The sequence below is a fragment of the Dreissena polymorpha genome, chromosome 1, assembly GCF_020536995.1.
Source record: "Dreissena polymorpha isolate Duluth1 chromosome 1, UMN_Dpol_1.0, whole genome shotgun sequence".
Lineage (NCBI taxonomy): Eukaryota > Metazoa > Mollusca > Bivalvia > Myida > Dreissenidae > Dreissena > Dreissena polymorpha.
Window position 1 is genome coordinate 32,924,928 of NC_068355.1, and position 20,624 is coordinate 32,945,551.

General features: G+C 35.2%; 3 protein-coding genes across 5 annotated transcripts in view; all 3 read right to left on the minus strand.

The window, feature by feature from the left end:
- LOC127875800 (uncharacterized) overlaps positions 1 to 20,624 on the minus strand; it is a 215,757-nt gene that overhangs the window by 65,932 nt on the left and 129,201 nt on the right. The window lies entirely within an intron of this gene.
- Positions 1 to 20,624, minus strand: part of LOC127875769 (uncharacterized) — a 138,785-nt gene that overhangs the window by 37,462 nt on the left and 80,699 nt on the right. Inside the window, exon 1 of one of the 3 annotated variants that reach the window (XR_008047485.1) lies at positions 11,076 to 12,710. The exons of 1 other annotated variant lie outside the window; for it this stretch is intronic. Coding sequence is in view for 1 of the 2 variants with exons in the window: in XM_052420569.1 (XP_052276529.1) it covers positions 11,076 to 11,419 (344 nt within the window). In the remaining variant the exon portion in view is untranslated. Of the gene's footprint in view, positions 1 to 11,075; positions 12,711 to 20,624 lie in introns of those variants that run through there. One more of the 3 variants, XM_052420569.1, reaches the window with a different exon arrangement.
- Positions 14,737 to 20,443, minus strand: LOC127866023 (uncharacterized). Its single transcript, XM_052406300.1, has 4 exons — positions 20,269 to 20,443; positions 18,273 to 18,464; positions 16,483 to 16,563; positions 14,737 to 15,426 (listed from the first exon to the last, which is right to left on the minus strand). The coding sequence occupies exons 1-4, from the start codon at positions 20,399 to 20,401 to the stop codon at positions 14,759 to 14,761; spliced, it is 1,074 nt and encodes a 357-aa protein (XP_052262260.1). The 5' UTR covers positions 20,402 to 20,443; the 3' UTR covers positions 14,737 to 14,758.

The following is a 20,624-nucleotide window of genomic DNA, read 5'->3' on the forward strand; positions in this document are numbered from 1 at the left end:
GAGGTTGACCCCAGGAACATTCCTGAGAAACACAGGACCATGACATAAGCCCCCCTGGCCTTTGGCCAGTGGAGCTAAAAATGTCTGGAAAACTGTATTCAAGAGAAAAGTCCATGGCCTGAAATGTTGCCAAATATCAGTGGACCTGAAGGAAACTCTCACTTGATATAAAAGTCATTTAAGTAAATAAAATCACACACTTAAAAGTCATGTAAAGATCTGAAAAACGGTTATTAGGGTGAACATTTCCAAGGCCCAAGGCTCAAAACTTTGCCAAAACTCAATGGACCAGAACGAAACTCAAACTTCATCTGTAAGTCATGTAGGTAAACTCGTATATAAAAAATCAGCTAAATATCTTAAAACATTTTGTAAAAAACCTCTGGAAAACAATTATTATAGTGAACATTTGTAAGTCCAAACCCATAACTTTGCCAAAAATCAATGGACTGGAATGAAACTCTAGTATGAAACACTGCATCTGTAAGTCATGTAGGTAGACTCACACACCAAATATCTAATCTTTATCTGAAAGTATTTAGGAATAGGAACAAACAAGAGGGCTTGAAAGGCCCAAAGTCGCTCACCTGAGATAAAAAGAAATGATCTGTTCTTTGCAGCCCAAGATATCAATGGAACAAATGTTCTAACCAAGTTTCATGAAGAATGAACAACAAATGGCCGCCTGGCGGCCATGTTTTTTTAACAGACCTGAACCAATTTTGAACTCTTCCAAAATATGTCCAAATTTCATGAAGATTGGGCAAAAAATGTGTTTTCTAGACTGTTCACATGTTTTCACTATATACATTAAGAAAACTGCCCCACCCCCTGGCGGCCATGTATTTTCACTGATCACTTCCATTTTCAAACTAGTCCGAGACATCCACATAACTAATATTTTGACAAAATTTCATGAGAATAGCAGTGTTTTTTTTGGATGAAATATTCCGCGTTATACGGCCCCATTCCCCCATCTCTAGAGTATATATTTTTCCCCCAAATATTTGAAAAATCCCCTCTCAGATGTGTAATTCAATTTTAATCAATACCTCATTTAAATACGTCTTTTGTTACGAATTTATTTACTATAATTTTCCTGAACTGCTGAATCCGCGTGTTTACTTTCTATAAGCCTTTACAACTTTACCGCAAACCGTACGTAGTTCACTATCACGACGTTCACTTTACATCATCTACCGCAAACCCTACCTATTCCACCATGTCGCACAACAGCAAAAGCTATTGGAAAAAAAAATTGACAACAAATCTGTTTTAACTTAAAACAAGAGGGCCAAGATGGCCCTGAATCGCTCACCTGACTAACCTTGCCACATCAACTTAAATTCTATCAGACCCATATACAATTCCAAGCCAGATTTAATTAATTAATACATTCTGACAAAATTCCATAAAGACGTGATGAAAACTGTGACCTCTAGGTCTGTTTTTCAAGATTAACAAGAGATGTGTTTGTCAAAAACACAATGCCCCTTATAGCGCCGCTTTGAAGCCATATATTTGACCTTGACCTTTCACCACTCAAAATGTGCAGCTCCATGAGTTACAAGCAACCCCTGTTAAATTTTAAAATTTGTCATACATTAGTTTTATTAATTTAGCTAGATAGATATTCCAAAAAGCTTGCCAAAACAGTTTGAATTGTTAAAATATCCCCACCCGAAGAGAAGTTATGACAATTTTTGTCACGGAAATTTTGTCAATTTATTGGAAAATATTGGTACTTATAACAACATAGTAAATGCGTTAAATCGCAGCACCTTCACCTTATGTTATTACTGAAGAAATTGACATAACTTTTGTTCAAAAGGAGATGTTTATTACTATAATCATCATGTGTGCATAACAAAAATAAACAGTTTACAACAAACCATTTATAGAAGTACATACATCATAACTCAAGCAAATGTTCATAAAATAACCATATGATCAATTTACATTACATGAGCACATGATATCCTGAACATACATTTTAGCAGAAGGCCATAATCCACATTATGTGTGCATAACAAACAAAAAACAGTACAACAAAACATTTATATATATACACACATCATAACTCAAGCACATGTTCATAAAATAAGCACATGATAAATTTACATTACATGAGAACATGATATCCTGAACATACATTTTAGCAGAAGGCCATAATCTGCCTCAACTTCAATCCAGCCCAAATCTTGAAAGCACGTTTGAAATCAAACTTATCCATTGGTGGGCTGTCTATGGACAAAATCAACAAGTTCTCCAAGTTTTCAATTTTAATAGAATTTCTGAGGGATGTTGAATGTCAATTCCCTTTCTACCAATCAAATTAACTACATTCTCATATATGCTCTCTGCATTTGCTCTTTGAAGTTCAGCCACACCTAAAAAGCAAGTATGTGGCAAAGGCATTCCAAACTCATCAGTTTTCAAAAGTCTAACATAGGTCTCTAAATTTTGCTTCACTGAAATGTCTGTACTCTCATTGATCATGATACTGTACTTGCATGATGTCTGTATCTTCTGGAGAAGATCACTCCTCAGAAAGTCTGCCATACAGTTTTGAAATTCCGACACACTGGAGGCGTGTTCATATGACGTGTGGCTGTCAACTCGAAGGTCATTGAGCTGGGTTGCACCCTGAAAATATATTAATACAAATTTGCATCCTGAAAATATAATTTATGATTTCAAGTATATTTTGCTCAACATTTGTAGCAAACATAAACAAAATCAAATTTTATCAATCAATTTAAAACAAATAAAACTTGTTTTGAAGATGTTTTATTTATTTTTTTACCTGCAAGACACACAATCTGTTCAGGTCTGGAACCAGAGATGATGCGAGAGTATGTTGTGCAGCAAAGTACACATCCGTCATAGCAGACACTACAGCCGCTTCACTTTGAGATATTGCTGCAGCCTGCGCATTTGTCATTGATGTTTTCAGACTTCAAGCTCGTGAGGCCTCTTTGCGATCTGAAATAAACAAAATTAAATATGCTAAATTTCAAAACAAAAAGCTCATTTTGAAAAGTGTCAATATATATTAATTATGAACATAACAAAATATTTTTTGGTATTTTTAATATATTATTAAAAATAAAAAAATTGTTAATGTAAATTCATTTTAATATTGATTATCATTTTTTTGTTATTACCTTTTGATTTTTCGTGTTTTGAAATGTTGTCTTTTTTCAACATACTACACCCAAAGTGAATGAATTTGTTTTTGAAACTGTATGCATATATTTTGCAATACATTGTTTTTGATTTTGCATTTTAGTCTAACCACTTGAATTCCGAAAGCCAAACATATTTGAATGATCTATTATCAAATTTGATTTTTTTTAGACCGTGTTATTAGATTCGTCAGAGTCCAAAGGACGCTTATTGCCTATGGTCGCCATAATGGCAGTCGCAATTTCCGACACTTTCGCCAAAAATGTCAAGGGTTTTATACCCGTTCATCTATTGTCATTCACAATTAAAACACATTTAGCCTTTAATCATTACAAACATTATGAACTTATCAAAATTAATATCAATTATCAACTTCTTTACTTACGTTCATTGTGTGACTAAGTTGATAATTCGCTAACGGCTTTTACTCAAATTGATTGAAATTGGCAGCAATCTTTAATCTTTAATCAGATGTAATTGTTTATTTAAGCCGATAAGATGTACGATTACACCATTGCTTTGTTTTCACACCAGTCATTTTCCTTTGTCTCGATGAGGTTGTGACCGGTGTAAATGCCGACTGCGTATCAATTTTTCGGGTCAATAACACAGCGATGTATTGAAGCACAGTCTACAGCTGAAAGTGTTTATTATCTTGGACCGCATTTGTAAGGTAAAAAATCGTTTGCCGAATGTTTTCGCCAAACGATTATTTTATTCGCTTAATTTGCTAAATTTTCCCCATTGGCCAATCTGGCGAACCACAGTGGGAGCCCTGTAACGATTCAAAATCACTTATTATCAGGATAAACATTCTGACCATATTTCATTAAGATCAGATGAAAACTATGACCTCTAATGTCTACACAAGGTTTTTCTATTATTTGACCTAATGACCTAGTTTTTTACCCCAGATGACCAAAATACAATCCCAACCCAGATTTAATCAAGATAAACATTCTGACCAAAGTTCATAAAGATTGGATGACAACTGTGACCTCTATTGTCTACACAAGGTTTCTATTATTTGACCTAGTGACCTAGTTTTTGACCCCAGATGACCCAAATACAATCCCAACCCAGATTTCATCAAGATAAACATTCTGACCAAATTTCATAAAGATTGGATGAAAACTATGATCTCTACTGTCTACACAAACAAATTGTTGACAGACACGCACATGCACGCACAATGGACGCCGGACATCACATGGTCACGTAAGCTCTTCGTGACAGGTGAGCTAAAAAGAGATGCCAAAGGATGTTCTACGAATCTCAGAACCTTCGGAAATTACTCCCTTTAGTAACCCTGAACAGACAGTGCCATGGACGGACTCGGACGATTTTACACAGCAAAATGTAACATTAACTGAGTCAGCATCGTCAACGTCTTCCCTGGAAGTAATGCCAGGGCCGTCAATGACGAAATTGGCAACTGAATGCTCGGAGCCAAGTAAAAAACATGCCCAATATTGCATATGTTTATATAAAGAAGACAAAATAACAAATACAATCTCATTTATTTGTTAAAACACTGACTCATTTAAGCATGATAAATTCCCAATGTTTTCCAAAAAAGAGCCGTTTCAACGAAGCAAAAATTCCCAAAATGGACAATTTTGTCGATAAAAAATTCCCAATTTGGTCAGACTCCTTTTCCCAAAATAGGCAGAAAACCCTCTGGGCAGAGGAAACCTTGAGACATACATTTTGAAAAAAGTTTCATTAAGAATGGGCATAATATGTAACATCACAATGTTTTAATATAACCATGTAAGAGAAACTGCTCAGCTCCCTGGAGGCCATGTTTTTTTTATAAACAGCCTGTTACCGCTTTCAAACTCGACCGAGATTTCATTGGGAAACATTTTCTGACCAATTTGCATGACGATTATAAATAAATGTGCCCTTTACTAAGTTAAAATTGCAAGTTGTAGACAAACAGCGCACAACAGACAAAAGGGGATCATTAACGCTCACCATGAGATTTGTTATGTGAAGGTGAGGTAAACATGTACATTATGTACAATAACTCAACATATTTATCTTAGAAATTACAGACTGGTATTCAGTGGCATGAAAGCTGCCATTTTATGAAGAAAAATCATCCCAATAGATGTTATGCTAGAAACAAGTATAACAAGATGCGTTTGTAAAACACAATGTCCCCCTATATGATGTTTGACCTTGAAGGATGACCTTGACCTTGTGAAGGATGACCTTGACCTTTCACCACTCAAAATGTGCAGCTCCACGAGATACACATGCATGCCAAATATCAAGTTGCTATCTTTAATATTGCAAAAGAATTCATAAAATAAGCGATTTGGGCCACATATATTTGACCTCTGACCTTGAAGAATGACCTTGAACTTTCATCACTCAAAATGTGCAGCTCCATGAGATGCACATGCATGCCAAATATCAAGTTGCTATCTTCAATATTGCAAAAGTATTTATAAAATAAGCGATTTGGGCCACATATATTTGACCTCTGACCTTGAAGGATGACCTTGACCTTTCACCACTCAAAATGTGCAGCTCCATGAGATACACATGCATGCCAAATATCAAGTTGCTATCTTCAATATTGCAAAAGTATTCATAAAATGAGCGATTTTGGCCACATATATTTTACCTCTGACCTTGAAGGATGACCTTGACCTTGACCTTTCACCACTCAAAATGTGCAGCTTCATGAGATACATATGCATGCCAAATATGAAGTTGCTATCTTCAATATAGCAAAAGTTATTGCAAAATGTTAAAGTTGGCGCAAACAGACAGACAGACCAACGGACCAACAGACCAACAGACAGACAGGGCAAAAACAATATGTCCCCCACTACTATAGTGGGGGACATAAAAATGAAGTGCAAAGAAAGTAGTTATTACCTTATTACTTACATATATACATGTGTAAATGTATCAATGTACAATCAAACCTGAATTCAGCGGTCAGTCAAGGGAAATTACCAAAGTGACTGTTGTCCACAGGTGACCAATGAATTCGGATCACAATTTTAAGATGGTTGGTCAGTTGGTAGTATTGCTACATCGTTACCCCACCCAGTCGTTTGCATTTACTTAAATTGAATAATACAGAACAATATCTTATAGATTGATTTAATTTCATTTTGTTAAACTAAATAATTGACTATATCAACGCTAGTATACTTGTTAACTCCTGCATCTCATTCATTCAGTAAATAAAGTTTGTCACGTGCCTTTGACGTCAAGTCCGTACAAGTCTAAAAAGCGGATTAGCTGTCATAAATTGAAAGTACGGTCTAACTGTACCGTTCTCATTCAAAGAAAAAATTTGCAAAAATTGTGTTAAAATTTATTCGTTCACAAAAACAACAATTATCACTCGCAACAATAAAAACAATTCACTCCAGGCTAAAAAACTCGCTAATCTTCTTTTGAATTCTATAACACTTGACCCGGTGTGCAAAGAATTCGTCTTCGAAATTTCATGCAATTTCATGATGTAGTCGAGCATTACTTGGTTATTCTTTGACAAAGCAATGTTCTTTAAGTGATCGATGTACTGGCACGTTTCGCTGAGGAAGCAGAAGGTGCTGGATGGTGGAAGTGCAGAGTACTTATTAGCGGTCATTTAATTAGCGATAATTACTTTCAACGTGTGGCAAACGCTGACATATTTTCTTTTGAAGATACTCCGACAATTATTCCCGGAAAACAAACGTTCTTAACACCTTATTATTTGTGTACTCCCAGCGGGCCGCTTTTATTATATCAAAGGCAATTACGGCAATCAGACGCTATAACCACAAAATAGACGGACAAATGATTTGCTGTGTTTTTTAATTTTCGCCACTCAAGATGACTGACGCGTGACCGTTTAATTCAGTTCAAACGTGAATTTCGGAGTGGAATATAGTGGCCGTTGGCCATTATGAACAGGAGGACGTTAATTTCAAGTGTAATATAAAGTGTTTTTCATTGGGGGGGATTCCAGACTGACCGTTGTCTGCAGGTGGCTGTTAATTTCAGGTGGCTGTTAGGTCAGTTTCGACTGTATACCAAAGCACATCATTTAAACTGGAGTTTAAAAATTCCATAGGTGCTTATTATCAAACTAACAGCATGTAACCTTTGTGTCAGGACTTCTTGCTTGCCAATTTGTAACCTTTACGAGAACACTTATTCTCTCAATCTGAATAATACAAATTTATTCCTATACAAACCAGAGCTTGTCACAGTAGTGCCAAATCCCTGCCGAAGTGTGTTTGCTTGTATGACAACTTTTGTTTTAGAGAGTAGAATAATATTTGTAAAAACAAATTAAGGGAGATAATTCATTATGCTCCGGACAAAAATTTACTTTGAAATTAAATAAAGGGATATAATTCAAACACTAAGGTAGATAGAGTTATGGTTCTTAATCACTGCACTTCTCCTACTTGCCATCTGTTTAAGTTTGAAGTTTCAAGTAAATCCCTTCAGTAGATTTAGAGTAATACTCCGGACAAAAATTTACTTTAAAATTATATAAAAGGGGAGATAATTCAAAAACTAAGGTAGATAGAGTTATGTTTCTTGGTCACTGCACTTCTCCTAGTTGCCATATGTTTATATTTCAAGTAAATCCCTTTAGCACATTTAGAGGTATGCTCCGGACAAAATTTACTTAAAATTATATAAAAGGGGAGATAATTCAAAAACTAAGGTAGATAGAGTTATGGTTCTTGGTCACTGCACTTTTCCTAGTTGACATCTGTTTATATTTCAAGTTTCAAGTAAATCCCTTCAGTAGATTTAGAGTTATGCTCCGGACAAAAATGTACTTCAAAATTTTATAAAAGGGGAGATAATTCAAAAACTAAGGTAGATAGAGTTGTGGTTTTTGGTCACTGCACTTCTCCTAGTTGCCATCTGTTTATATTTGAAGTTTCAAGTAAATCCCTTCAGTCAATTTAGAGTTATGCTCCGGACAAAAATTTACTCTAAAATCATATAAAAGGGGAGATAATTCAAAAACTAAGCTAGATAGAGTTGTGGTTCTTGGTAACTGCACTTCTCCTAGTTGCCATCTGTATATATATTAAGTTTCAAGTAAATCCCTTCAGTAGATTTAGAGTTATGCTCCGGACAAAAATTTACTTTAAAATCATATAAAAGGGGAGATAATTCAAAAACTAAGGTAGATAGAGTTATGGTTCTTGGTCACTGCACTTCACCTAGTTGCCATCTGTTTATATTCTTAGTTTGAAGTAAATCCATTGAATAGATTTGGAGTCATGCTCCGGACAAAGTTTCAGCTGGACGGACAGACGGACGGACTGACGGACAAAAGCAATAACTATATCCCCTCCGAAAAAAAAAATTAAGCGGGGATAATAATCTGTTTCAAGAAAGAACATTCAAGTGATATTATGGGCATCTAACAGTTAATAGGTGTCTATCGCAACCGTTGTTTATTTTTGGTGTTTTCACTTCATATACACTTGTATTTGTTAATGCAGCATCAATATACTAAAACATTATCCAGGAAAGAGAACAAGAGAACCGCATAGCGGGTGCCAAAACTCAGCTGCGAAAGGTTGTCAGAATTATTTTTATTTGTTTAGAGGTCACAGTGACCTTGACTTTTGACCTAGTGACCCAACAAGAGATGTGTTTGTCAGAAACTCAATGCCCCCTACTGCGCCACTTTGAAATAAAATTTCTATTTATCATGTGGCAGGTATAGACATCTCCCTTTAAAGCTTTATTACTTCCCTTGGATTTTGTTTAATCCAAATGGGGGGGGGGGAAGGGGGGGAGGTCTGTAGGCAGTTAAAAATGACCAAGTCAGACCTCACTGACAACCAAGGCCTGTGGTTTATCAAAGAGATCATAGCCAGAGTTCATCATTCATGTATGTATGGACACAAGTCCAATGGTATTTAATGAAAACTAGCATTCACAAATTAGAACAGGTAAGAAATGATAATTATATCAAGAGATGTGTTCGTCAGAAACACAATGCCCCCAGAAATAACTTGACAAACCCATTTTACTGAAGTCGCCTTTATTACACCAATCAAACACAGCTATGGGTTATGAAACGAAGGCACAAGTAGTCATAGAGGTTGGTGTGTTAACATAAAACTTGCAACTTTAGCCATAAAAGTGTACAACATAATGACGACAAGCTTATCGATGCCACATAAGCATATAAAAAACATTAACTTTCCTTTTTTACCATTTATCCAGTAAGATCATAGTCTTTGTCAGTGTTGCAACAATAGGCCAAAAAGCGTATTGCATTATATTGTCAGTTTAAAAACCTGTATTGCAATATATCGCAATATATTGCTAACTTGTACCAGAATTATAACTCGCCAATTACCCGATAATCCCGTATATTCCAGTTTTAAAGCAAATTCTGGTAAATATTTACTATAAAAGTGTTCAAGAATAACACGAAACACAAACATTCGCCAATTTTCTTGGTATGAAATACATTTTTGCATTTGATACTATTTAAAGATGCGATAAAAATAAACGTCATATCGGGTGGTCTTTTTCCCACTGAACACGCATAAATCGCCTGACGTGATGTTCCCGTTTTTATACAACACAAAATACACCCAAACTTCCCATGCAACGTTCTACATGTGTGCATAATTTTCGCGCACTTTTTATTGACACAAAGGATAAAGCACTTTTTTATTGTGGCGTTAGCATTACAATTCAGAAGCGTGTTTCCGTAATTCGAATTACAAATTTAATAATGCTCATTTCAGAATCGAACAAAAGATTTACAGTTGTGCGCTATTAATTCAATGATAATTCGTTCAAAAGCATCAAACGAATGTTCCCATGTAACAATGCTACTCCATATAATAGACTTTAGAATGCTATTTTTACGTAACAATTTATTTTTACTAAATACCGCTTTGTTTTGTTTACCTTGATATCATTATTTCGGATGGCTTTTCTGGACCAAATGTAGATGAATTTTTGTAAAATTTTCGTACCAGTATGATCAAAATCGTATCGCAAAACAATATGCGGATTGCGTATTGCGATATATACCATTATTCAGGTATATTGTTGCAGCACTAGTCTTTGTAGATTAATTGGTATGAATTTAAATTAATTCTAAAGTTATATATTACTTCAATACATTACATCATGTATTATTTTACGTAAATGTGTTTACAAACAGCTAAAATTCATTTTTTATAAGAATAGATGCTTGAGGTAACATGAATATCAAGATATACATTGGTCAAACAAGTTTTGACAGGTTGTTGGACCAAGGGTCTAATTGTTTTGGAAAGTCTTTTTGCAAAAATCAAGTATGCTTGACAGGTTATGATCTTTGTTGACCTTTCAACAGCCAATTAAACGTTAAAAAAATGTCCTGACAGAGGACCCAATCTAAGGAAATCTAGTTCAGCATTGGCCAACATGATACTTTTAGGGATGCAGCATTTCATTTTGCAAGATGCAAACCAACTAATGAGTGTGAGGCTTTTATAAATCATTATATTGTTGAGCAGATGCACACATCAATATATTGCGTGCTTAATTGTGGGTTCCATTCCTGACCTGGCCTCATAACTTGAGTGGTCATTAAATTATACTATGGAGATTTCTACAAAGTTACAAAATGCGAAATGCAACGAGCTGCATCCCCTATGTGTATGCTTACTTTGCACATGCAAAACACAACGAAAGAGAGTGTTTTTCAGCAGCAAAAGTAAGATACAGAAAGAAAACGTCTCTACGTAGCAATTACCTACAAAAGTCATCTTCCACAGCATTATTTTTATTATAAATATAATCACTATAACTTAATGCTGTACAATTATTATGGCACTGAAATATACACAATAATGAAAGATGGTAATATGTATTTGAAATACCTGTGATCAAGGACAACACATGTATAGCAGCATAGCCGACTGTGGTCCTGGCAGAACTTTGTTAATTTTTCATCTTTGTGAATATCACATGTTAAAAGATAATTCTCTATTTTCTTAGAAAGTGGCCACTTCATTATTTTATCCTTTCCATAAGGAGATTGTTTATTGAACCACAGACCATGCTTACTGTGAGAATGAATACATTGTCCACAGAAAAATTTATTGCATTTTTTACAGTAAAAAGTCGCATTTATCTCTGTATTATGCTCTTCGCAGATTGAACAACAATATTCTTTATCCACAACATGTTCTTCAGCACCAGAAGACACAGGAAATGTTGCCATGTTTAATGATAAGATTTCAGCAAAATTAAATTAAATTGAAATGTAACGTCAGAGTATGGCTGTTAAACACAATTTATTTTAAAGAAAAACTCTTTCAATTTTGTTTTATAAGTCAAGCAACAAAGTCTTCGATCCAAACACAAACTAAGTAAAGCTCCATATGCCATTCATCGGCCTGATACAAGTAAACAGTTTAACATTGTGAACTGTCAAGCGACTATTGGCTCAGACTTATTTGCTCACATGACATTTAGATTACATTCTGCAGTGAATAAGATTTGTAGCTGAAAATAAGATTACTGCAAACCTGATAGTTACACAGACCCATACAGGTTATATTATAAATGATAGTCCCACATCTGATTCTTCCACACAACCATTTTATTGTTTCTTTCTCTATTTAATTATTTAAACACAATATTCCAGTTTAACTCTAGTAATACAATGCAATTTGAAATAAACAAAGCTTTTTGTGAAAACTTCTTTAACAAGAGGCCGAGATTGAACAAGATTGCTCACCTGGGTAATTATATATATATAGAGCAAGGCAAATTTTGAACACATGGGCATGATTTCAACAAAGTTTGTCAAATTCTACAATCCGATGTCATATACCAAATATCAAAGCTGTGTGCTATATGGTTTCAGCATACATGCCAGACCTCCCGATCTTGGCGGGACAGTCCCCCTTTTTGGATATTTGTCCCAGTATCAAAATATGACACAATGTGTCCCATCATTCGTACAAAACAACGTACTTTATAAAAGTTAACAATAAATTTTGACATTCAAATCCTGTCTTGCCTAAATTTACCATCGCTTATCCCTTATTGCCCCCTATTAACAAATCATTAATTTTCTAGTACTTGAGTACATCAGTGTTGTTTTCGACCACTTCTCAGCTATTTATTGTAAAATCGTGGCGAAATAAAAGCCATCTGATTTTGTATGTCATGTCCTTATCAAGTCCAGCAATACTAGTACGCAGTATTCTATGTACTGTGAAACCATTATTAATTGTCAGGCATTAATATAAATTTTCATGTATATCATCAGTCGACCGATTGACGAATTCAACATCCTAACGAACACTAATGACTCATATTTGACAAAATTTAAGACTGAATTACCAAAGGCATGAGGCACTTAAATCCAACGTAATCCACGCATACATACTCCGTCTGTTGCGTTATCAAGATAAATCCAGTTTTGACACAAAGGGGTGTAGGTACACCATGAACTTAACTGACACGTGACATAGCTGTGATACGCAAGTGCAGTACAGTTGTATCCACTTCGTTGACTTCGTTTAGGTAGAATAGTAATGCTTAGCGCTCATTGTTTACAACTTTATTACCCATTGTGAGTATTGTGTTTTTCAGTGTTGCTGCAGATTATAAAGCCTTCACGCAGAGGATTCGGATCAAAGACAATAAACGAAATTAAAAGATGATGCTGTGTGATCAACACCTGACTGATATACATTCCCGGCATTGATAACAAATTAATACAGAACATTATGATTTGTGTTTGGTTGTTTGCGTTTAACTACAATACAGGTGTGAAAATAGGATGTCTTCATCCAAACGTAGGGAAATTGTTTTTAGAAATTCACTTTTTCGCGTGATTTTCAGGAAATCCCTGGAAAGCACGTGTTTCGAATGACTCAGTATGACGCAATAAAACATTGCTTTGTATCCTATTGCATTCAATTTAATTTAAACTCACTAGTACATTGGTTGTTACAATTAAATCTGAACTTTGCCCTATGAAACCGCTGTCCCATAATGCACTGTTAATTTTACACTTAAATTATTGTACTTAAAGTGATCAAATATTTACGATGCAAAACTCTTGAAACTTTATTGAAAACTGACCATATAGTTTGCTTACACTAATTTTAACCAATAATCTTCACACTTGCGCCGATAAAGGTAAGATTGTTATTAGTTTGACCATGATAAAAAATGAATAAGACCAATTGGCAACTGGCTTCACTGTTTCAAACCCGGGTTTCAAACACTTGTTAACGGTTATTCAGTCCCACTAATCCGCTAATCATAATATTGATACACTAATGGGGGCAAATTACTGATCACCTGATAACATAAGACTAGTATATTGACATGTGACAAACAGGCCCCACCTCCTGCAAGTGACTCTCAAGTGTCCTCCCTCTTTCCCCACAATGATTTTTCGCAACCGCGATATATTTTGGGCAAACAAATCGGAAATTAACTGAAGCATTTTTTTTTAAGTCAGAAATTGGCAAATTTAACTGCTGACGAAAACTTTATTTTTATAAAAATGACCAAATTTTGTGCTGGCGAAAATAAATGATTTTGCAGTATTATGCGTATTGAAAACGCAACCAATTTGACTTTTTCGCAAATTCGTCAAATTTCATGCATATGTTACAATAGCTTCGATCGAAAATGCTTTGCTCATGTTTGGTATTTTCTCTTTGGAATTATTATCGTAACGCGGTGACACTTTCATTCAGCAAGTGCCTGGTTGACGGAGCAGGAAAACAGAAAAAGTTACACAAACGCTCTGCAGACTAGATTTTTATAGTTAACCCCAGCGAAAAATGTTCAAGAACAAACAGTCCGTTCTTGAACATTCTAGAACTGTTCTAGAACTAACGACACTGTTCTTGAACAAAGATTCATGTTCTTGAACATGGTTCAAGAACTTGTATTAGTTCTTGAAGAGTATGTTCAAGAACTTATGTAGTTCTTGAACTAACAATACTGTTCTTGAACAGGAATTAATGTTCTTGAACATGGTTCAAGAACTGCTATTATTTCTTGAACAGTAATTTAACAACAGATATAGTTCTTGAACTGTTCAAGAACAAAGATTTTTTCTTTCATCAAGTTGTAAGAATTTGGTACAAGAACTGCTATTAGTTCTAGAACTGTTATTATCATTGTCAAATATTTCTTCTAGAAATTTTCAGGATAAATTCTGGAACTACAGATTCTTTCATCTTTAGGTTGTGACCCTGAGACTCAAGAACCATTGTGTTGAATATTTCGCTAAAGAACCATTGTGTTGAATATTTATGTAAATATTAATTTGTTCGTGTACATTACTTTGTTTCTGCTGAAACAGGACATTGAAAACAAAAAGATGTACATTTTCAGATCTGGGTCTTTTACTCAAAACTCCCCTCAATAATTAAGGATATTTTTAAGACAAATACTGTGACTCTCAGTGTTTTTTAATCCCAAGTCGATCAGTTTTTCTAATATTAAAAGGTAAAGGTTTATGATTAAGCTTGTACAAACTATTTGACATTTCGTATGATAACCACAATGCAGGTGATGCAAAATTTCATTTAAAGATGGCATGTCCATGAGTGCTGGGCATTAGTGAAATACATGCACTAACTTCAGGACAGACTTTAATGTACACAAGCGTATCAATTAAACTGTCAGCAGGAATCACATATTTGATACCAGTGGCTGTTATAGGGACAAGATGTTTTCCAGCAGGTAACTGAGAAAGTTGTACATCTTCACAAGAGTCATACTTTTCAAGAACTGCATAAACTACACCTGAATCTGTATTGATAACAAAATACTCAACACATCCCACATTCGTATCTTCATATAAAACATAGCTACAGGCTCGCTTCTTCATTCGTGTGTAATTCAATGAACAGAAATTACGCCCATTGATACTTATCCTTGAAATTAATTTCACATTCCTATCACTATCAACACCCAGTTTTACAAGTAAATTCTCAGTTCCATCATTTCCAATTGCTGTCATTTTCCCAGAAACATCACAGTTTTCCGCTTTGTATGTTTTTTTCCAGATTTTTTGTTTAACTTCATGAAGAGATTTTCTGCGTAGTGTAGCTTCTACTTGTTTGTACCACATTATTTGTTTTGTAACTACACCTGTTCCATGTACAGCCTGCAAAAGCATAGCATTATTGTCTTCAAAGCCAAAACAACTCCAGGCCCAGAGTGGGCCCCACAGTTTCACATAACTAACTAAATGAACACATGTGTTGTGGACATTTAGTCCACAGCATCCTTCCCCATACAATTTTGAAAATGATGAGCAAAACTGGTCCAATAGGCGTTCTGCTCTCTGTAAGCTTGATGGCATTATATGATCTCCAAGGAGAATGAACACTGCCTCAGAAAGACATGAGAAGTGGGCTAGATAAACCTCAGGCAAAATTCCAACTAAACATGGCACTGCATAGAAAAGTAACCATGCCTGTAATTCAGTAGCCTTCAAATTTTTGTAATTCTTTTCTAAGTCGCGCGGTAGTCTTTCAATGCTTGTTGGAGGCTGTATATTCTGTAGACGGGAGGAAATTTTTTTCAGATGTTTTCCAACAAAGTAGGCCTTGTTGCTTTCTGTTGGTGAGAACCACTTAGACATAAGTACATTTGTGATTCCAAGCAGAACTCCGTGCATGTAGTCTGGAACTATACCATCTACAAGATCAAAAGATTCAATAGAGTTTAGTCCAGATACACCTTTAAAGCCCTTTATCCTTTGTTTGTCAGTTGCTAAATGCATACAATTCAGAACATTTTCATGCTTTCTGAATGTATAGAGACCATTTCTGTAAGGATAAGACCTAGCAGATCCTTTTCCTTGTTTTACTCTTAGGCCAGGTTCTTCACATGAAATGCATGCATTTTCTCCATTATAGTAGGTCATATTCAGAATGCCTGCTTTTGCTGGCAAGTCAAACACACCACACACAACTTTGACTTTTACATTTATTTTATCACCCTTCAAAACTAGGTCAATCCCTTCCATATACAGTTCATTTAGGTGAGGTGCTATACTTTCTATATATGGTCTAAATGGGGGTTTGCCTTTTCCTTGCCAGATTCCAACCAACAGAACATTGTTTCGAGAAAATCTGACCTTTGGACTGAGTTCATTTATTACCAGGAAGACTGGCCACAGTTCAACCTTTGAAGAGGAGTACAGATTGACGCCATCTGTATTTATTATAGCAGTTAAATTGTAATCTGCATTATTCAGAAATCCATCACCAGTCAGCATTTTCCTATAAGCTGTACCATCAATGATATCTGTTACAGTATCCTGGTCCATTTGAGAACGTGCTGCAGCTTTCTGTGATCTGATATCATCCATAACACCTGAAACATAAAGTTACTTATAAGTAAGACAGTTTTTAATTAATAGACAATTTTTATGTGTCAACAAGACCAGTAATTTGCAACAAGAGGGCCCTGTGTCGTTCACCTGAGAAATAGGTTAAAAGGTCAAGACTCATGATCGATGCAAAGATCAATACTGCTTGATGATGTACAAGTCAAACATCTTAGCTCAATATGTAATAATGGTTTCTGAGATTTGTTTGTTATGATATACTACTTACAAAATATCTAAGCTCTTGGTCATATGGTACTGAAAAAGATTTTCAATGTGTTTCTACTACATATTTCTATAAAATTAGGACCAGCCCTGAAATCACAGGCCTGTCTGGGGGTCATGATTTGAACAAACTTGGTCGAACTCAGCCGATGCTTTGTACAAAATATAAAAGCTCTAGGTCCTATGGTTCTTAAGAAGATTTTCAAAGTTTTATCTATGTATCAAACTGATAATCCCCAGGGCAGGGCCAGTTTGACTTTGTTCAGTGGAGCATAACAATTTGAGCAATTTTTTTTGTGTGTGCAGGGACATTCATGAGAAATCATTTCTAAATCAGACCAACTTGTGTTTACGACATTTTGTAAAAAAGTTTTTATTTTTGTCTCTGGCAGCCATCTTGTGCAGACAAATTTAAGTAATTATTTCAAATTGAACTAGTGGTTAGACAGATGTTGCTGAAACCTTTTTTTACTTTTAGCTACATTTATGGTTACCATTTTGTCTAATGGAATGATCTGAGCTGCTTTGGTAGAGGGCCACCAAATGAACATTCATGTGAAATGATGACAAATGGGACTAGTGGAACATAATTGGAGATGTTGTCTTTTTCAGTTTTAACTCTGGCAGCCATATTAATCAGTGGAGCAGAGCGGTTTTAGTAATTTTTATTAGATAGTCACCAAAGAAACATTTGCATTGATTTTTTTTAAGTGAACCATGGTTTCATGAGATGTCATTTCAAAATTGTTATTCATGACAGATGATGGACACGGCGATCACAATAGCTAAACTTGTCATGATTTAACAAGCAATGGTGACTGACAAAATCCAGCTAAAATTTACCTGGTGACTGAAGAAGATCTCTAAGCTGATTTTTCATGTCAGCAATGATAAAGCATTTTCTAGCCTGTCTATCCTTGTTGTTCTGTTTCGATCTTGGGCCTTTGTAACGCAAACCCTCGCAGCTTATAGTGCAGCACTGAAATATATCTAGGTCCTTTGGAAACACGGCACAGCATACTTCACAATAATGAACTTCATTCAGTGGGTTTGAGTCAAAAAAGGTCATTAAGTAATCGTAGTTGAGCATGTGAGCATTCTTTGAATCATTACAAACTGATTTCACTGTGTTCATTATGTCCTTGCAAGCACTGGTGGTCAGGTTGTGACGACGAAAACAAGACACTATTGTTAATGCCTCTAGTTCATTTGTCAACATGTCATTCTGATGTTTTGAAAGAACATTAGCAGTGTCGGAGAATGATGAATATTGCGACTCTGTATCAGAAGATAAATCGCTGTCAGAGTTGGAAGCTGAAACAGTATTTATATCTGATATTTCTTCATCTGTATGGAAGAAATCTGACATATATTCTGAATTTGAAGAATTAGATCCAGCATCTGACAATTCGGATAAGCATGCACGGTGACCCACTACTATTACTGAATAGTAAATCGCTATCTGTATCACTAACAACACTGTCAATGTCAATATCAGTATCTCTGTCAGATCTTGCTACAGAAGTTTCTACATCAGAAACCTGAGAAAAAGTTTCAACATTAGACACCTGAGAAGAAGTTTCTACATCACGCTCCTGGGAGGAAGTTTCTACATTACACTCCTGGGAAGAAGCTTCTGAATCACACTTTTGTGTTTCCACACCTAAAATTAGAAATATTCAGTAAAAGAATTTGACACTATGATAAACAAGAAGACTTTCAGGGATCCAAATCAAACCTTAAATAACAAAACTTTTAGAAGTGTTTAATGTTTAGTTTATATTTATCTATGTTACTTAGAAGGAAGACTCTAAGTTGTCATCTTTTTCAACAAATTAGCATACCAAGATATCCACTGGACTTCATATAGATCAAAATTCTTTTAACAACTTTGGTAATGCTTAATCAAATAAATATTCCTATTAAAATTGGCAATAAATGGCCCAATCAGTTTATAAGGACAGGTTAGTAAAAGTACTTATCTCTGGATGGTCAGATGATAACAAAAGCTTACCACCGCAGCATGACAAGTGACGTAAAACGACTGAAGAGCCCCCAAAAAAACAACAAAGAATGAAGAGCCCAATAAAACATAAAGTAACAATTTTACAATTTAATTTCCTTACCTTGACTTTCAAAATTTATATTTGCTTTGAGCAGAAGCAGATCTTGTTCGTTACTGTGGATTGCTGTCTGGATTTTCTGTCTTTTCCATCTACGTAATGTACGTTGAGGAATGTCCAAATCTTTATTATCTAGATACAATTTCTTCTGCCGTTTTACAGGGTCTGTAAATATAATGTGTATGTAAGTTCAAAGATTCCAAGCAGAGAATGTTGGAATTTTAATTTGCTGAATAATATACCCAAGGGCAGGCAAAATATTTAGTTTTCATTGATAGTATTAGGCTAAAATACTGCTTTCATTTCATCATAATATTTATCATTGTACAGTACACTCCACGCGTTTTCCCAAAAAAACGCACTCCCCCCGCGTTTTTTTTTTCTGCTAGCGAGTGTTCACCACGCGTTGGAGAGCGAGGTGAACTTGATAAAACGCTTGGCGTTACGCCGCGTTCCCTTATTCACGCAGCGTGTATTACTTTAGCCTAGTCGGTAAATGCAGACAATTTCCGTTCTTATCAGTGACCACCGCCCAACGCTACTGCTACTGGACATGCCAAAAAATAAAAACATTGTTATTAAAAATTGTTTAAATACTGTGGCCTATAAAAATAAAGATATCAAAATTAATACGTAGATTCTATAAAAATTATGTTTTTTAATTCACAGGTACGTCTACAATATGAATGAATATACGACATGTTAAGCGTTTTGACAAATTAATATTTAAATCATAACACATATAACACAAGAATAAATGTTCCGTAAAATTTCCAAATGAGAATAATAATTAGTAATCCGAAACACACTACGATTTTTAATGTTAACATGATATTTACAAATGCTTCCAATATACAGTCATCATGTATATTTCCCGACAAAAGCACACGAAAATTATCAGTACATGGTCAAGATATAGCAAAGTTCTTGTTTAATTGTGAACAATCGACCGAAAATCGCCTTCATTCATTACTGACAGCTGGACGTCGGGAATTACACACTTTGATTTTGGGGTGCTATTTGTGAAACTTTTGGCTGTTTTGGACATACTTGGACGATTTTCATCAAATAAAAGGTATTTTATCATAGATGGACGCTTCCTGCTGGCAACCACAACAACATATGTGTGCATTGTTTGATCTAATATGCTGTTGCATTGTGTTATTCAATACACCTGTGAAATCATCGTAGGGTGCCTTTACTCTTATTATATATATAAGGACCAAAAAATTGTTTCAAGTACCTGTGACCAAATCGATGACGAGTTAGGGAACGAGTTGACCAGAAACCAAAAATCCTATCAAGTTTTACTTTCAATAGAGGAAAAAAATAATAATAGCTTACACAGGCCGTGTGTTTTGTGCAAATGATGCAATATATTCTGTTTCGAGCTTAACTGGCGTGAGCACAATGAACACTTGTATTTTAAATTTTCGCCATCAATAACTTTCTGGAAGTTTTCCTGTTTGGCAGCCATATTTAAATATCTGCCAAAGCATTTACGTAAACGGCCATTCTATTGGTCAATCGATTCCCACACAAAACCAGTCAGCGTTTAGGTTATTTACTTAATGTCACAGCGAAACAAGACCTCGCATGATTGGCTGTTCGATATTATCCGCCCAATGAAATTTGCTGATGCTGAATCGTTATTTTGGCGCAAAGAAACAATTGTCGTCTGCAACCACAAAGAAAGTACG

Coding starts and splice junctions, on each gene's coding strand:
- LOC127866023 (XM_052406300.1), bottom strand. CDS start 20,401: ATGGCTGCCAAACAGGAAAACTTCCAGAAAGTTATTGATGGCGAAAAT. Junction 18,465..20,268: donor GCACAAAACACACGGCCTGT/GTAAGCTATTAT, acceptor TTCTAATTTTAG/GTGTGGAAACACAAAAGTGT. Junction 16,564..18,272: donor TGACATTGACAGTGTTGTTA/GTGATACAGATA, acceptor TTTATGTTTCAG/GTGTTATGGATGATATCAGA.